The 19,603-nt window shown below is 36.7% G+C and overlaps 1 protein-coding gene across 2 annotated transcripts in view; it reads left to right on the plus strand.

Annotated features, from left to right (window-relative positions):
- DYNC2H1 (dynein cytoplasmic 2 heavy chain 1) overlaps positions 1–19,603 on the plus strand; it is a 395,644-nt gene that overhangs the window by 133,228 nt on the left and 242,813 nt on the right. For both annotated transcript variants that reach the window (XM_070384345.1, XM_005887860.3), the window contains exons 56-59: positions 14,244–14,357; positions 14,957–15,117; positions 16,059–16,182; positions 16,989–17,110. In XM_070384345.1, coding sequence (XP_070240446.1) covers positions 14,244–14,357; positions 14,957–15,117; positions 16,059–16,182; positions 16,989–17,110 — 521 coding nt within the window. The remainder of the gene's footprint in view (positions 1–14,243; positions 14,358–14,956; positions 15,118–16,058; positions 16,183–16,988; positions 17,111–19,603) is intronic.

A 19,603-nucleotide genomic window follows, 5' to 3' on the forward strand; every position in this document is an offset into this window, starting at 1 on the left:
AGCTTTTACATTTAATCAGGTCCCACTTGTTTACTTTTGTTTTTATTTCCATTACTTTAGGAGGTGGGTCATAGAGGATCTTGCTTTGATTTATGTCATCGAGTGTACTGCCTGTGTTTTCCTCTAAGAGTTTTACAGTTTCTGGTCTTACATTTAGGTCTTTAATCCATTTTGAGTTTATCTTTGTTTATGGTGTTAGGAAGTGTTTTAATTTCATTCTTTTACATGTAGCTGTCCAGTTTCACATGTAGCTGTTCCATTGATCTATATTTCTGTTTCTGTTATACTGTATTGATGAATGTAGCTTTTTAGTATAATCTGAGGTCAGGAATGTTGATTTCTCCAGCTCCATTATTTCTTAAGATTTCTTTGGCTATTCAGGATCTTTTGTGTTTTCATATGAAATGTGCAATTTTTTGTTTTTAGGCATTTTGTGAAAAATGCCATTGGTAATTTGAAAGGTATTGCATTGAATCTGTAGATAGCATTTGGTAGTATAATCATTTTCACAGTATTGATTCTTCTTACCCAGGAACATGGAATATCTCTCCATCTGTTCTTGTCATCTTTGATTTCTTTCATCAGTGTCTTATAATTGTCTGTGAATATTTCTGTTGTCTCCTTAGGTAAGTTTATTCCTAGATATTTGTTTTTTGTTGTAATGGTGAATCAGATTGAGTCCTTAATTTCTCTTTCTGATTTTTCATTGTTGGTATATAGAAATGCAAGTGATTTCTGTGTATTGATTTTGTTTCCTGAAACACTGTGAAATTCACTGATTAGCTGTAGTAATTTTCTGATAGTATCTTTAGGGTTTTCTATGTACAGTATCATGTCATCTGCAGATAGTGAGAGATTTACTTCTTTTCTGATCTGGATTCCTCTTATTTCTTTTTTTCTCTGATTGCTGTAGCTAGGACTTCCAGAACTATGTTGAATAATGGTAGTGAAAATGGACACCCTTGTCTTGTTCCTGATTTTAGGAGGAATGCTTTCAGTTTGTCACCATTGAGAATAATGTTTGCTGTAGGCTTATCCTATATGGCCTTTACTATATTGAGGTAGGTTCCTTCTGTGCCCTTTTTTTGAAGAGTTTTAATCATAAATCGGTGCTGAATTTTGTCAAAGGCTTTTTCTGCATCTGTTGAGATTATCATATGATTTTTATCATTCCATTTAATATAGTATATCACATTGATTGATTTGCATATATTGAAGAGTCCTTGCATCCCTGGAATAAACCCAACTTGATCATGGTGTATGAGGTTTTTGATGTGTTGCTGAATTCTGTTTGCTAAACTTTTGCTGAGGAATTTTTACATCTATGTTCACCAGTGATACTGGCCTGCAGTTTTCTTTTTCTGTGTTGTCATTGTCTGGTTTTGGTATCAGGGTGATGGTGGCCTCATAGAATGAGTTTGAAAGTGTTCCTTCCCCTGCAGTTTTTTCAAAGAGTTTTAGAAGGATCTGCATTAGCTCGTCTCTAAATGTTTGATAGAATTCACCTGTGAAGCCATCTGTTCCTGGGCTTTTGTCTTTTGAGAGAGATTTGATCACAGCTTTGATTTCAGTATTTATAATTGGGTTGTTCATAGTTTCTATTTCTTCCTGGTTCAGTCTGGGAAGATTGAATTTTTCTAAGAATCTGTCCGTTTCTTCCAGGTTATCCATTTTATTGCCATATATTTGTTCTTGATAGTCTCTTATAATCCTTTGTATTTCTGCATTGTCTGTTGTAACCTCTCTTTTTTCATTTCTAATTTTGTTGATTCTTCTCTCTTCTTGATGAGTCTTGTCGAAATGTTTGTCAATTTTGTTTATCTTCTCAAAGAACCAGGTTTTAGTTTTATAAATCTTTACTATTGTTTCTTTCATTTGTTTTCATTTATTCCTGCTCGGATCTTTATGATTTCACTCCTTCTACTAATTTTTTTTTGTCTTTGTTTTTCCAATTGTTTTAGGTGTAAAGTTAGGTTGTCTGTTCGATGTTTTTCTTGTTTCTTGAGGTAAGATTGATTGCTATAAACTTCCCTCTTAGAAATATTTTGCTGCATCCCATAGGCTTTGAGTTGTCATGTTTCATTGTCATTTGTTTTAGAAATTTTTTGATTTCCCTATTGATTTCTTCAGTAACCTGTTGGTTATTTAGAAATGTGTTGTTTATCTTCATGTGTTTGTGCTTCTTAAACAGTTTTTTTTTCTTGTAATTGATATCTAGTCTCATAGCGTTGTGGTAGGAGAAGATGCCTGATACAATTTCAGTTTTCTTAAATTTACTGAGCTTTGATTTGTGACCCAAGATGTGGTCTATCCTGGAGAATATTCTATGTGCACTTTAGAAAAAGGTATATTCTTCTACATTTGGATGGAATGTCCTGAAGATATCAGTGAGATTCATTTTGTCTAATATACCATTGAAGACTTGTGTTTCCTTATTAATTTTCTGTTTTGATGATCTGTCCATTGATGTGAATGGGGTTAAAGTCTCCTACTATTATTGTGTTATTGTCAGTTTCTCCTTTTTTTTCTGTTAGTGTTTGTCTTATGTATTGAGGTGCTCCTGTGTTGGGTGCATAGTTTTACAGTTGTTTTGTCTTCCTCTTAGATTGATCCCTTGATCATTATGTAGTGTCCTTCCTTATTTCTTGTAATCTTTATTTTAAGGTCTAGTTTGTCTGATATGAGGATTGCTATTCCAGTTTTCTTTTGCTTCCCATTTGCATGGAATATATTTTCCCCTCCTCTCACTTTTAGTCTATATGTGTCTTTAAGTCTGAAGTGGGTTTTTTGAAGACAGTATATATATGGGTCTTGTTTTTGTGTCCATTCAGCCAGTCTGTGTCTTTTGGTTGGAACATTTAAACAGTTTATATTTAAGAAGTTACTGATATATATGTTCCTATTGCCATTTTCTTAATTGTTTGAAGTTTGTTTTTGTAGATCTTTTTCTTCTTGTGTATTTCCTGACTACATATGTCCCTTTAACATTTGTTGCAAAGCTGGTTTTGGTACTGAATTCTCTTAACTTTTGCTTGTCTGAAAAGTTTTTATTTCTCCATCAGTTTTGAATGTGATCCTTACTGGGTACAGTAATCTTGGTTGTAGATTTTTCCCTTTCAGTACTTTAAGTACATCCTGCCATTCCTTTTGGCCTGCAGAGTTTCTGCTGAACATTCAGCTTTTAAGTGTCTGGGGTTTCCATTGTACGTTACTTGTTGCTTTTCCCTTGCTGCTTTTAATATTCTTTCTTTGTGTTTAGTCTTTGTTACTTTGATTAGTATGTGTCTTGACATGTTTCTCCTTGAGTTTATCCTGTGTTGGATTCTTTGTGCCTCTGGGACTTGATTGACTGTTTCCTTTTTCATGTTGGGGACATTTTCAACTATCATCTTGTCAAAAATTTTCTCATATGCTTTGTTTTTCTCTTCTTCTTCTGGGACCCCTATATTTCGAATGTTGGTGTGTTTGATATTGTCCCAGAGGTCTCTGAGACTATCTTCAGTTCTTTTCACTTTATTCAGTCATTTTGCTTCAGTCCTTTTACTTTATTCTGCCCTTCAGAAGTTATTTCCACCATTTTATCTTCCAGCTCACTGATTCATTCTTCTGCTTCAGATTTTCTGCTGTTGGTTCCTTCTAGAGTATTTTTAATTTTGGTAATTGTGTTGTTTGTATGTTTATTCTTTAATCCTTCTAGGTCTTTGTTAATTGATTCTTGCATTTTCTCCATTTTGTGTTCAAGGTTTTTGATCATCTTTACTATCATTATTCTGAAATTTTTTTCAGGTAGTTTGCCTATTTCCTCTTTATTTATTTGGATTTCTGTGCTTCTCGTTTGTTCCTTCATTTGTATGTAGTATTTTTCTGCCTTTTCATTATTTTCTTTTTAATTATTGTGTTTGAAGTCACCTTTTCCCAGTCTTCAAGGTTGATTTCTTTCTTCTTCTTGATTTCAGCCTTTCTAAGGTTGGTTCAGTGATTTGTGTAAGCTTTGTACAGGGCGAGATTTGTGCTGAATTGTTTTGTTTGTTTGTTTTTCCTCTGATGGGCAAGGCTGAGAGAGATGGTAATCCTGTATGGTGATTATTGGGTTTGTATTTTTGTTTTGTTTGTTGTGTAGATGAGGTGTCCTGCACAGGATGCTCTTGGTGGTTGGGTGATGCTGGGTCTTGTGTTCAAGTCATTTCCTTTGTGTGAATTTTCACTATCTGATACTCCCTAGGGTTAGTTCTCTGGTAGTCCAGAGTCTTGGATTCAGTGTTCCCACTCCAAAGGCTCAGGGCTTGATATCTGGTCAGGAATATGTGGTTTGTTATGGCATTAAGTAAGATTAAAACAAATACTCCAAAACAAGAAACCAAAGAATAACCCCAGACAAATGGTAGTTAGAAATCAGGCAAATAATAATTAAAATAATGGAATTATGCACATATCCATATACACCCATGAGCAAAGTCAAAACAGTCCAACAAAAATAAAGTACAGTAGATTGATCCAGCAAACAAAGGAGATAAAAAATTATATTTACCAGTTAAGAACAAAACTAACTATAGCACAAACTGGGAAACAAAACTAAAGTATGGTGCCAAATGGAAAAACAAAACAAAACAAAACTAATATGTTGAGAGGAAAGAAAGAGAAGAAAGAAAGAATTGATATGCAAAGCTAAATATAGGTAGATAAAGAAGATTTATATACTTTAAAGATTAACTGCAAGGGGAAAAGAATAGTAGGAAAGACAAGGGAATAAGTGGAGAAAAAATATAATAGGTTTTAAAAATCAAAAATTAAAATTATATAAAAGAGAAAAGAAGACAAAAGAAAAAAAGGAAAAAAATGGAAAACTCCACAGTTTTGGGCAAAAGCCCAATGTAGAGGCAGATGTTGATGGTATTAAAAAGTGTGACTAAATATACACATATACATATATACCCATAAGCAAAATCAAAACAATCCAACAAAAATAAAGTACAATAGATTGACCTGGAGAACAAAGGAAACCGAAAGTTATTTCTACCAGTTAGCAGCAAAACTAAGTAAAGCACAAACTGAAACACAAAAGTAAAGCAAGGTACCAGTTGGGGAATAAAGTAGTGAAAATAAAACTAAAAAATATGTTGAGAGGAGAGGAAAGGAAATAAAGAATAGATATGCAAAGTTAAATAGAGGTATATAAAGGTTTATATACATTAAAGATTAACTGCAAAGGGGAAAAGAACAGTAGGAAAAGCAAACAAAGGAATAAATGTAGAAAAAATAAGAATAGGTTTAAAAAGTTAAAAATGAAAATTATAAAGAAAAGAAAAAAAATGTCCACAGAACTACAAAACCCCAACATAGAGCCAGTGGTTTATAACAACAATAAAATATGTGACTGAGAAAAAAAAAAAATCTCAGAAACTTAATTAGATTTCCTAGTGCCAATAAAATCGACAACTATATCAGAGGGGAGCATAAAACAAGGAATAAAAAAGGAAAAAACATCTGAAAGCATCTACAGAACAGTGAAAACATAAAAATAATAAATGGTTTTCTGGAGTCACTGCTGTCAGAGTCCTTTCCCTCGCTGGGACTCACAGACCACCTCACCTCCCTAGGATGCCCTCCAACACTGTGCTGGTCTCTGGACCTGCTGTGGGGGCAGCTCAGGTTCTAATCTGGTCCTAATTCTGTATATTCTTGCCTGTAATGTCCACAGCTATCATAACCAGTGTGTTTTCTTTTGTGGGAGCTCTCAGTGGCCTTTTATATTTAACATAGAGTCTACCTATTTGATTGTGTGGATTTAATCTGCAGCTTGTACAGCTGGTTGGGAAGGTTTGGGGTCTTCTTCCTTAGCCACACTGCCCTTGGGTTTCAATTGTGGTTTTATCTCCACCTCTGCATGTGGGTTGTCCACTGGGGTTTGCTCCTGAGGCTGCCCTGGAGGACTTGGGTTTGCCCCTGTGAGGGCCAGGTGTGGAGCTGGTGCAGCTGCTTAGGTCGTGGGGGTTTTGGCAGCACCAGGGAATTGGCGGCTAGTGCAGCAGGAAATATAGTGCCCTAGAAGGGTATGGTAACCAGTATTCGCCAACATGCTCCAGTATTCTTGCCTGGAGAACCCTCCTGACAGAGAAGCCTGGCAGGCCACAGTTTACAGTGTTGCAGAGTTGGACAGGACCCAAGTGACCCTGTGTGCATAGACGCAAGAATTTTTTTTGCCCGTGGCAGCTCTGCCCTAGTGAGGGTTGAACGTGAAGTTGGCACAGCTGCTTGGTTTGTGGGGACCCTGGCAGCACCAAGTGTGCAGGGACATGGGCTGCCTCAGCTGCAGGAGTTATGGCCCTGTCAGAGTCTTTTTTCATGCCTCTTGTAGCTGAAGATCAGAAGGCCTCTTTGGCCAGTCTTTCTCCATAGCTTTGCCTATTCAGGCACTTAGAGGGCTCCCTTGCCTGGGGTCCTTCTCTGTTTTTCAGGGCGTCAAGCACATAGAGGGCCCCCCTTGGCTAGGGTACTGCTCTGTAGATTGACGGGTCAGGCACTTAAAGGAGCACTTAGTTCAGGCCATCAGGCGATTGATGGGCCAGCCTCTGTATTGTTCAGCTGCTGATGCTGGTGTGTGGGGGGAGAGAGGCTATGATGATGGCTTCACCCCCTACGCATGACTCAGCAGTATCACCTTGCTTCCATGGCTGCCTGGCTTTCCTCCACAGTCTCCTCCCTCACATCCCCTGGATCCGTCTCTCTACAGTCAACAGCAGCCCTCACCCTGGGATTGCTCCACAATCCCTAAACTCCAGCTCCCAGCTGCTGCGCCTTCTAGGGGACCTGCATTCCTGTCCAGAGTGTGTATGGCTGTGGCAAGGACTGTCTGATTCTCATTCCATTTAGGCTGCCACAGATCAGCTGTTTCACTCTCAGCCTTAAATGTTTCTCCTCTAACCCAGACAGTTGTCCCGACGTGGGGATCAGACCCCTGCTTCAGTCCCCCCACTTGCTGAGGGCATGTCCAGTCCTACTAACACTCCTGTTTTTCGCCCTAGTTCCTTCATCCTACTGAGTTCTGTGTGGTTCTATATATTCTTTTCCGCTGGTCAGGTACTCCTGTCTGCTCTCAGCCTGTGTTCTGCATGCACTTCTGTGTCTGAAGGTGTGTTCCTGATGTATCCATGGAGAGAGATATACTCCACGTCCACCTATTTCTCTGCCATCTTGTTCTCCCTTGCCAGGGTATTCTTTCACATTTGCCTACCTTTTCTGTATGCTTCTGCCCATTACCTTGTTTTTTGGTACTGATTACTTACTCACTACCACTAAGTCCATAATTTTTTGTCCTTCAACCCTATTCCTCCTCTGAGCTTCAGACTCAGATCATCAATAATCTGTTAGATACATCTTCTTGAAAGTCCTATAAGCCTTACAACTCAAAACAGGTTCAAAACTAATTATTTCCTTTCCTGTATTCCTTTTTTTTAGTTATGGCACTACAATATAGCTAATTGTTCAAAACAGAATTTATAAATTGTGTTAGACTTCTGCTCCCTGATAGCTCAGCTGGTAAAGAATCTGCCTGCAATGAGGGAGACCTGGGTTCAATCCCTGGGTTGGGAAAATCCCCTGGAGAAGGGAAAGGCTACCCACTCCAGTATTCTGGCCTGGAGAATTCCGTGGACTGTATAGTCTATGGGGTCGCAAAGAGTCGGACACGACTGAGCGAATTTCACTCGCTCACTCACTCTGTTCCCTTAATCCATGCATCTAAAGAATCCTTAAATTCTGTTAGTTTTACATCCACGATTGTGTCTTAAATATGTTTCACCATGTCCATGTGGGTGATGTTAACCTTCAGTTCAGTTCAGTCACTCACTTGTGTCCGACTCTTTGTGACCCCATGAATCGCAGCACACCAGGCCTCCCTGTCCATCACCAACTCCCGGAGTTCACTCAGACTCACGTCCATTGAGTCAGTGATGCCATCCAGCCATCTCATCCTCTGTCGTCCCCTTCTCCTCCTGCCCCCAGTCCCTCCCAGCATCGTCTTCTCCAATGAGTCAACTCTTTGCATGAGGTGGCCAAAGTACTGGAGTTTCAGCTTTAGCATCATTGCTTCCAAAGAAATCCCAGGGCTGATCTCCTTCAGAATGGACTGGTTGGATCTCCTTGCAGTCCAAGGGACTCTCAAGAGTCTTCTCCAACGCCACAGTTCAAAAGCATCAATTCTTCGGAACTCACCCTTCTTCACAGTCCAACTCTCACATCCATACATGACCACTGGAAAAACCATAGCCTTGACTAGACGGACCTTTGTTGGCAAAGAAATGTCTCTGCTTTTGAATATGCTATCTAGGTTGGTCATAACTTTCCTTCCAAGGAGTAAGTGTCTTTTACTTTCATGGCTGCAGTCACCATCTGCAGTGATTTTGGAGCCCAAAAAAATGAAGTCTGACACTGTTTCCCCATCTATTTCCCGTGAAGTGATGGGACCGGATGCCATGATCCTCATTTTCTGAATGTTGAGCTTTAAGCCAACTTTTTCACTCTCCTCTTTCACCTTCATCAAGAGGCTTTTTAGTTCCTCTTCACTTTCTGCCATAAGGGTGGTGTCATCTGCATATCTGAGGTTATTGATATTTCTCCCGGCAATCTTGATTCCAGCTTATGCTTCTTCCAGCCCAGCATTTCTCACAAGTCTAATGCCTCTTTTATTTAAATTAATTTCAGTGTTTTTTCAGACTGGTGTATATATCTCAATAAAAGTAAATGGCATAGAAGTCTTAAAAGTAACAAAGTTGGAGGGCTTATTATGATACAAAGACTTACTATAAATCTACAGTAGTCAAGGTAGGGTGACACTGGTGTAATGGTAAGCATAGTGATTACTGGAACACTATAAATCCAGAAACAGAGTTACACATACATGGTCAATTAATTTCATACAACAGTATCATTTAAATGTGGAAAGGATGATCCTTTTAACAAATGGTACTGGAATATTTAGATATCCATGAAGAGAGGAAAAAAACCTCAGGTGTATGAAAAATAACTTGACATGAAACATAGACCTAAATGTACAGCATAAAATTATACAACTTCAGAAGAAAATTAGGGAGAAAATGTTTATGATGTTGGGTAAAGCAGGGATTTCTTAGATATGATAACAAAGTAGAAGAGGAAAATAAATGAGAACTTGAACCTCATAGAAATTAAAAAAGAAAATGAAAAGGCATGTCACAGACTAGGAGAAAGTATTGACAAATGTATATTTGATAAAAAAAAAACTTGTTTCCAACATGTACAGAAATTATTGCAACTCAATACTAATAAAACGAACAATTCAGTTTGCAAATAGGCAAAAGATTTGCACTGGCCTTTCATGAAAACATACTTATATAAAGGGGTCATATGTTTCACAAATATATGAAAAGATACTCAACATCATTAATCAGCAAGGAAATGTGATGCCCTTGTTTTTCGTATGAAAATCTTGTTCTCGACCTTAGCTTTGTGGTCCTCGGCCTGGTAATTCCAAATCTTGAGCTTCTTTGACTTGATTTCTCAGACGAATAACCGTTTTTTCCCTGACTTCTGGTAGTTGGGAAGGGAAGTGGTAATATGACTCCACAAATTGCCTATTTAAAAGTATGTTCTAAATATTCTGTGAAGATTTCCCAAAGCCTCAGCTGTTTTATAGTTTTCCTCAGCCCCCTGTAGCATTCTTCCTGAAGACCTGTGGCTTGCTTCCTTCTCTGCCTGGTCTCAGTTGCTGTCCTGAGCTCCTTCTTTACCATCTTGGTCTACTGCCTCATGTCTGGAGCCTGGCCCCAGAAGCTTCTGGAGAAAGGGTACATGGAAGATAAGTTTTGAGATCTTGCGTATATGAACGTTCTGCTGTGTTCTTGGTTGGTTGGTTGTGTGCTAGGAATAGTATTCTAGGGTGGAATATTTATGTTTTGTTTAGGTTTTGAGGGCATTGTTCAGTTTTCTCCTAGCTTCCATTGTTGGTGATTAAAACACTATTTTAATTTCTGATCTGTGTTTGGATAACCTGTTTTTTTTTTTTTTTTTTTTCCTTCAGAATTTTTCAGTTCTTGGTTTTCATTGTTCTAAAGTTACAGTGATTTGCCTTGGTTTAGGTTTATTTTCATCCACTGTGTCCAGTATGAGTTCTTACTACCTAACAATTTGCCTCCTTCAGTTCTGGGAAATTTCCTTAAATTATTTTATTGATAATTCCTTTTCCTTTATTTCTCTGTTCTTGGTTATTAGAATTCTTATTTGGGCTTTGGGCTTACTAGTCTGGTTCTCTAACTTTCTTATATTTTTTCACTTTATATTTGTTCTGCTTTCTTTAAAATTTCTTAAAGTTTATCTTTTAACCCTCCTATTCAGTTTTTCATCTTTATTATATTGTTTCTCAGGAGATGTAAAACAATCTCTAGATGTTTCCTTTTGGCAGTAGTGCCCCTTGTGGTTTCATTGTTGCAGCACCTGCAACTAGCCCTCAGGGTCAATTTCATGAAGGTGTCTTTTTCTTGAACATGTCTTATTATTATTTTTTCTTACATGATTGCTTTATACTTAGTTAAAGAATAATTCTTATGCACCAAAGCTGTATGAGCATGGAAAGGAAGTTTATTGTCTGTGAACTTCACAAGAGGATGATCTGGGCTGAACTGATGGCATAAGCAAAAAGTTTTCACCCGGCATGTCAAAATTAATTTGTTGGCAGATGGAAAATCTTCAGAAGCAATAGTATTTTTAGATAACTGATGATTATGTTCACATTCAGTGTTTACAATATACATTTATGGACTACCTGGCCTGGAAGTAACAGATCAGAAAATCAATTTAATTTTTATACTGTAAAACTTTAGCATATTTTTTTTTCTCAAGGAATTTTAGAAACAAAGTAATATAAACACTTATCTGAAGCAGCTAGTCATTTTTATTGTAAAAATATATATTGTTTTTTTCCTTTCAGGAAGTTGAAAGCTTTGTTTCATATTCTTCTAACTTCTGTTGTTGCAATTGGAACACTTTTGGATTACTTAACCTTTAACTAGTAATTTGAAAAACAGTAAAAACTCCATAAAGCATAATATCATTGATAGCTGTATATTAACAAAGGAAAATACTCAGTACTCTGTGGGCCTGTGTACTTCCAAACTAGTGAATATTGTTAAGATACATTGTGTGCTGTGCTACTCTTTTCTCTGGGCTGTTCTGGGAAGAGAGGTTCTAAGACTGTGGCTAACTAGATTACCTAGGTTAGACCTAGAAAAATAACTCGGCATTTTGTATTATAAGTTAGTAATGATAAATATATGACATTTCCGTTTGTTATTTTATTATTTTATACATAACATTTATTTTATTTATTATATTTTATTTATTTTTATTTATACATACATACATTTATTTTATACATACATACATGTTCAAGCTGGTTTTAGAAAAGGCAGAGGAACCAGAGATCAAATTGCCAGTATCCCCTGGATCATCGAAAAAGCAAGAGAGTTCCAGAAGACATCTATTTCTGCTTTATTGACTGTGCCAAAGCCTTTGACTGTGTGGATCACAATAAACTGTGGACAGTTCTGAAAGAGATGGGAATACCAGACCACTTGACTTGCCTCCTAAGAAATCTGTATGAAGGTCAAGAAGCAACAGTTAGAACTGGACATAGAACAACAGACTGGTTCCAAATAGGAAAAGGAGTATGTCAAGGCTGTATATTGTCACCCTGCTTATTTAACTTATATGCAGAGTACATCATGAGAAATGCTGGGCTGGAAGAAGCATAAGCTGGAATCAAGATTGCCGGGAGAAATATCAATAACCTCAGATATGCAGATGACACCACCCTTATGGCAGAAAGTGAAGAAGAACTAAAGAGCCTCTTGATGAAAGTGAAAGAGGAGAGTGAAAAAGTTGGCTTAAAGCTCAACATTCAGAAAATGAAGATCATGGCATCTGGTCCCGTCACTTCAAGGCAAATAGTTGGGGAAACAATGGAACAGTGAGATACTTTATTTTTTTGGGCTCCAAAATCACTGCAGATGTTGATTGCAGCCATGAAATTAAAATATGCTTATTTTAGCATATTATAGCATATTCAAAAGCAGAGACATTCCTTTGCCAACAAAGGTCCGTCTAGTCAAGGCTATGATTTTTCCAGGTGCCATGTATGGATGTGAGAGTTAGATTATAAAGAAACCTGAGGGCTGAAGAATTGATGCTTTTGACCTGTGGTGTTGGAGAAGACTCTTGAGAGTCCCTTGGCCTGCAAGGAGATCCAACCAGTCCATCCTAAAGGAGATCAGTCCTGGGTGTTCATTGGAAGGACTGATGTTGAAGCTGAAACCCCAGTACTTTGGCCACCTCATGCGAAGAGCTGACTCATTGGAAAAGACCCTGATGCTAGGAGGGATTGGGGGCAGGAGGAGACAGGGACGACAGGGGATGAGATGGTTGGATGGCATCACTGACTCAATGGACATGGGTTTGGGTGGACTGTGGAGTTGGTGATGGACAGCGAGGCCTGGTGTGCTGCTATTCATGGATTCACAAAAAGTTGGACACGACTGAGAGACTGAACTGAACTTAACTGATGGCATAGAGAGACAAATACCAAAATGTGCAACTGTTTTTTTTCTTGATTTTAAGTTTTTTGACAGCAGAAAGCCTTTTGTATTGGGATGTAGTCGGTTAACAATGTTGTGGTAGTTTCAGGTGAACAGCAAAGGTACTGGGCCATACATATACATGTGTTCATTCTCCCATCCAGGCTGGCATTGAGCAGTGTTGCATGTGCTTACAAAGGGTCCTTTTGGGTTTCCATTTTAAATATAGCAGTGTATCATGATCTTTCCAAAGTCCCTATCTGTCCCTGCCCCCCTCATCCATAAGTTCACCAAACTGTGTGACTTTCAGAGCCTGCTACTCTAGGTTTGTGACCTAGAGAAAGAAGACACATATTAAATGCTATTCATATTAAATATGTATAATAATATAATAATATGTACATATTAAAGTACATATTCAGAATAGCTGTAACTTTCAATTGGAAAAGTAGGTTAATAAAACGTGAAGCACATGAGTAGGGCCTTTAGGGAATATTTTGATACTGTGGAGTTTGAGAAAAGAACTTTCCCCTTTGAGGACTCGTGGCAGAGATACACAGGTAGAAACATTTGTGGAATATAGAAAATTTTAATTGAGTTCATGTGTCAGGTTCCTGAGAGATATGGTAATAGGTCGCAAGGCATTAGTTTTGTTGTTGTTGCCAGCTTAAACTGCAAATTTGTTTCTTTCAATTCAGGTAGAGAGAGAGGGAGGGGACTCTGGTCTCTTTTTGATTTAATTGAAATATAATTGACTCACACCCCTTTATTAGTTTCAAGTGTACAAGATAATGATTCTGTTTATGTATGTAATGTGATGTATTTGTCACAATATGTGTAGAAAGGACACCAAACATTAGTCTTAAAACTCCTTGAATGATTATAATATGGTTGAGAATTTCTGTTATTAGAACTTTTGGAAGGTTTCTTGAAAAATTTCCTCCTTGGTTTTTTGATAGTATATATCAAACGTTTATATACAACATTTGATAGTAACGTTCATAATGTTAAAACATGTTTATATATGTAGGACTCTTGATTTTTGAATTCATGACTAAAAACATCATGTGTTATTAATATATCATTGTGCTTTTTGAATATTAACTAATTTTTGTTCATATATTGGCATATTATTGTATAATAATTTCAATTAATTTTTGTCTAAAATATAGAAACAAAATCTTAGAATACTATAGCTTGTCTCTAAGAATTATCACTATTCCACTGTTAGAGAAGACTTCTATTTTTAGTTCTCTTGTTTATGAAATGAGCATAATAGTATTTCTCTGGGGTTGTTGCAAGTGTTAAATGTATATTATTATGATCATTTTCTAAATTACGCATTTCTGACAGTTTGATTTTTATATAGTAAACATTTATTGCTTTGCTATTCAGAAAAATTAAAGCATATTTCCTAATAGAAATATAGAGTAAATTATAAATCACTATAAATTATATAAATTACTATAAATTATAATTATAAATTATAGCATCAGTTTCCTAAGGCATGTTAGAAACTCTCATGTCAATTAATATTAGAAAAGCATTTAATAGTGCTTTTAAAATAGCATTTTTGGTATTATGCTTTTAAATGTTGAGTACATTAAAATCAATTGGAATCCTGCTTTAATATTCCTGTAGGATGCTAGTGAGCAAAAGACAGAACTTGAAAGACTGAAGCACAGAATAGCAGAAGAAGTCATTAAAATTGAAGAAAGGAAGAACAAAATTGATGATGAATTAAAAGAAGTACAGGTAAGATAAAAGTAGCAAAGACTGTAAGAGCCATTTGTAGTTTTGATTTTCAGCTTTACATTGGAGTTTAAACATTTTTTTCATAAGTTATTTCCTAATAGTATTACCAGTGTGGCTTTCACTTAATAGTGTTTATAAAAGAGAAATAGGAAGGAAAGTCTGCTAGGAGAAGTAACCAAATTAGCCGATGGTTGTTAAAAATAATCTTTGTTTTCCATGAATCATATTGTTTACACTGTAGAAGTAAATATTTTGCAGATAAATTAAGACAAAGTCTTAGGCTTTTTTTTTTTTTTTTGAGACTTGATTAAATATGCAAGCAAGTATTAGAAAAGAAAGGACCTCTTGAAAATGGCAGATTGTCTCAACACAGATTAGATTTTCCAAATTAGACTGTGGCAGTTATGGTGCCAGAAACTCTAGCTTTCCCCACTAGAACATTTTGTACTTTGTGTGTTTTAGAGCATTTTTATATTGGAAGAGAAAGGGTATTAATAACTGGTTATTTTAAATAAAATGGCAATATTAGATAATTTGTAAAGAGTTAGTATATTTCCATATATATTTTTGAATGTATAAATACCCTTTTTGTCTTCTAGCCTCTAGTCAATGAAGCTAAACTAGCAGTTGGAAACATTAAGCCAGAATCTCTTTCAGAAATCCGTTCCCTGCGTATGCCTCCTGATGTAATCAGAGACATTCTTGAAGGCGTTTTGAGATTAATGGGTATCTTTGACACATCTTGGGTGAGCATGAAAAGGTAAGTTTTTGAATTTGTGAAAAATGTTACTTTATGCGTAAATTATACATTCTTTCAGATTTTTATTATGTCTTATATTGTTTCTCAAACTGAATTTCATCTAAGTACGGGATTACACACTTTCCCCTAATATTTCAGGATGGTCTATGTAATCATATTTCAAGAACTATATTTTCCTTCCACTATAAGTGATTGTTAAAAGTGTCAAAGGAGAAGATGAATGCCTTCAAGTGTTTAAGAACATCTTAATAAACATAAATATTGATTTAGTCCTTACTTGGTACAGAGTAATGTATTTACTGTGATGTACTGATGAAGAAAATATAGTCACTGTTCTCAAAGAGTTTTTCACTCTTGGCAGAGGCAGAGAGACACAGAGAGCAAGTGAGAGCCCCATGAAAATATAAAAGGGATGTAAACCAGAGGAGAAAAGGCTGACTGTTAACTCAGTATATAATGTGGAGCTTTAGATTTCACGGTATAGCAATGGCATTATAGTTTGTGCTGGTATTCATTCTGATAGTAGAGTTCTTTTTCAGTCTGAAATGGGGGAGGAGATTTAAATTGAGAGAGCACGTAAAATATCTTTCTTATAAAGGAGTCAGAATATTTTCTTGCATATCCTATAATGTATTAATTACTCAGGAGTTCACATAAAGGGATGTGGATGGAGTTCAGTGTTATAATTCCTTCATTGTATTGCTTCAGTGTATTCACAGAACCTTAGAAAATCTGTTGTGCATCTTTCTGGAGCTCCTTGTCTATAAAAACCGATGAAATAATGTTACTTTAGAAACTTAAGTACTTTAAAATTACTCTGTTCTGTGGTTAACTAATAGATTGAAAGTATTGTATATACCACTCTGTTAAATTGATATTTTTGTTAAAAATAGCAAACTATATTTAGCCTCATTTGAATTAATAATATGCTTTATTTCTAGCTTCCTTGCAAAGAGAGGGGTGCGAGAAGACATAGCAACCTTTGATGCACGAAATATTCCAAAGGAAATAAGAGAGAGTGTTGAAGAACTTCTTTTTAAAAATAAAGGATCTTTTGATCCAAAGGTAATTTTAACAGATACCTTAAATTCCATTTCCATACTCTTGTTATATTCTTGTCAAAATGTGATGGTTTACATTATTTGTTTTTTAGTTTATTTAAAAAAGTAAAAGTTTTTTATAATAAGTTGTAGCTGTTATAGCTGGGAAGTATTTGCCAGAAGAATTGGGTAAACTAGAATCTAGAGGGTTGGAGACAGGTTTATTATCTCAGGTGGTGTTTGAGTCTTACGATCTGCTCTCATCGGTAAGTTCCTAAACAGTCATAACTTCCAATTTGCCTGTATGCTTTTATTTCTTCTTGTATATTAGTCATATAATAACACATCTCTCTGTTGGAATGCTTATACCTAATTCAGGAAACAGTTTAAATTTCATGATTCTTGTCTTTTTTAAATCTTTTATTCAAAACGTCATGTACTTCTTGATGCCGATAGCAGTTGTTTCAGCAGTGGTTTTATCTAATAAAGATCAATTCTTTGTATTGAAGAGAAAGAAATGGAGCTTGAAGATTGTTGTGGATGGCACATGTATTCATTACAAATGTGGCTAATAATTATTTATGTCAATAGAATGATAGAGTTGTATTAAAGATTGTATGTGGTTCAAAAAGATTTGTTCTTAAGGAAAAATAGTTTATATATTTTTTACTTAATCAAAACAGCAATTCACTTTATTTTTGCTGTAAACCCAAAACTTCATTATTTGGGTTAAATTATTAAACAGATGCTTAAAGAAAATACACTGGAATTAACCTTACCTTTATTTCAAGTGAAGTTAGGATGTGGGATAATCTCTGATGTGTTTTTCAGAATGCTAAGCGTGCCAGTACTGCAGCTGCTCCCTTAGCTGCCTGGGTTAAAGCCAATGTCCAGTACTCCCATGTCTTGGAACGAATTCAGCCTTTGGAAACGGAACAGGCAGGATTAGAATCGTAAGTTAAATATAAAATATAAACAACCCTAACCTTCATTTTCATCAATTGATGACATATTATTAGGATTTATTTATTGTCTGTATCTAAAAAGGCAGCTGACAACACTGAGTCATTTAAATACAAATTAAGAATGTAGATCCAGATAATGGAGTGGAGAATGTAGAGTTCACCTCATCTAAACCACAGACACATCAAAACCACATCTCCACGTGGAACTATTATCATGGAAAACTAATTAGAAAATGGCAGAATAGTTAGATAACAAAACTTGCGAGAAAGATCTGTACATAATTGGGTTGTTGTTTTTCAGTAGCCCAGTCATGTCCCATGCTTTGTGACCGCATGGCCTGCAGTGCTCCAGGCCTCCCTGTCCCTCATTTTCTCCTGAAGTCTCCCCAAGTTCGTATCTGTTGCATCAGCGACACCATCCAGTCATCTCATCCTCTGGCACCCTCTTCTTCTGCCTCAATCTTTCCCAGCGTCAGGGACTTTTCCAGTGAGTTGTCTGTTCACATCAGATGACCAAAATATTGGAGCTTCAACTTTAGCATCAGTCCTTCCAACGAGTATTCAGGGTTGATCTCCCTTAAGATTGACTGGTTTGATCTTCTTGCTGTCCAAGGGACTTTCAGGAGTCTTCTCCAGCACCAGAGTTCAAAGGTATCAATTCTTTGGTGCTCCTCCTTCTTTATGGTCCAGCTCTCACAGCTGTACGTGACCACTGGGAGGACCATAGCCTTGACTCTGCAGACCTTTGTCGGCAGAGTAATGTCTCTGCGTTTCAATACTCTGTCTAGGTTTTTCATCGCAGGAGCTGTGACATTGTCTGATTTCACGGCTGCAGTCACCATCTGCAGTGATGTTAGAGCCCAAGAAGAGGAAATCTGTCACCATTTCCACCTTCTCCCTTTCTATTGCCATGCAATAGAAACATGTAGAAACATGCCACACATGTCCTGTGTGCACAGGACCAGATGCATGTAGGATCATGTAGGATCATGCGTCTGGTCCTGTTACTGCACTGGGGTGTAGCACTATTTACAGATGAGGAGTACATTATTAAAAGACAAACAATCATACATAAAATAGGCAAGCAAACGGTTCTATTATATAGCACAGGACATTTTATTCAATATCATTTAAACTAAAATGGAATATAATTTGCAAAAAATAACTGGATCACTGTGCTATACACCTGAAAGTAACACAGTATTTTAGCTGTATATCACTAGAGACATCACTGTGCTGTACACTTGAAAGGAACACAGTGTTGTTACTGTTTATCATTAGAGAAAAAGGAAAAAAAATGAATAAGTGAAGAGTTAAACAGACCAAAAATATGAAGAAAAAGCAATTAAAAGATGGATAGCAGAATGAACTCATTTTCTTCCTACTATTAAGTTGTTGGATAGATAAAGTGGGAGAATTTCCTTTAGAAAGAGCAAAATTTTGTAAAGGAATACTTTATTTTGTAAAGTTCAGGTACAAAAAGTAAATTCTAGAAATTTCAGTTCAGTTCAGTCACTCAGTAGTGTCCCACTCTTTGCAACCCCATGGACTGCAGCATACCAGGCTGCCTGTCCATCACCAACTCCCGGAGCTTACTCAAACTCATGTCTGTTGAGGAGGTGATGCCACTCAACCATCTCATCCTCTGTCATCCCCTTCTCTTCCCACCTTCAGTCTTTCCCAGCATCAGGGTCTTTTCAAATGAGTTAGTTCTTTGCATCAGGTGGCCAAAGTACTGGAGTTTTAGCTTCAGCCTCAGTCTTTCCAATGAATATCAGGACTGATTTTCTTTAGAATGGACTGGTTGGATCTCCTTGCAGTCAAAGGGACTCTCAAGAGTCTTCTCCAACACCACAGTTCAAAAGCATCAGTTCTTCAGCCCTCAGCTTTCTTTATGGTCAAATCTCACATCCATACATGACTGCTGGAAAAACTATAATTTGACTAGACGGACTTTTGTTGGCAAAGGAATGTCTCTGCTTTTTAATATGCTGTCTAGGTTTGTCATAGCTTTTCTTCCAAGGAGCAAGCGTCTTTTAATTTCATGGCTGCAATCACCATCTGCAGTGATTTTGGAGCCCAAGAAGATAAAATCTCTCACTTTTTCTATTGTTTCCCATTTATTTGCCATGAAGTGATGAGACCTGATGCCATGATCTTAGCTTTTTGAATGTTGAGTTTTAAGCCAGCTTTTTCACTCTCTTTCACTTTGATCAAGAGGCTCTTAAGTTCTTCTTTACTGTCTGCCATAAGGGTGGTGTCATCTGCATTTCTCAGGTTACTGATATTTCCTCCAGCAATCTTGATTCCAGCTTGTGCTTCATCCAGCCCAGCATTTCACATGATGTACTCTACATATAAGTTAAATAAGCAGGGTGACAATATACAGCCTTGACGTACTCATTTCCCAATTTGGAACCAGTCTGTTGTTCCATGTCCAGTTTTAACTGTTGCTTCTTGACCTGCATATATTTTCTCAGG

Source organism: Bos mutus, chromosome 15, assembly GCF_027580195.1.
Source record: "Bos mutus isolate GX-2022 chromosome 15, NWIPB_WYAK_1.1, whole genome shotgun sequence".
NCBI lineage: Eukaryota > Metazoa > Chordata > Mammalia > Artiodactyla > Bovidae > Bos > Bos mutus.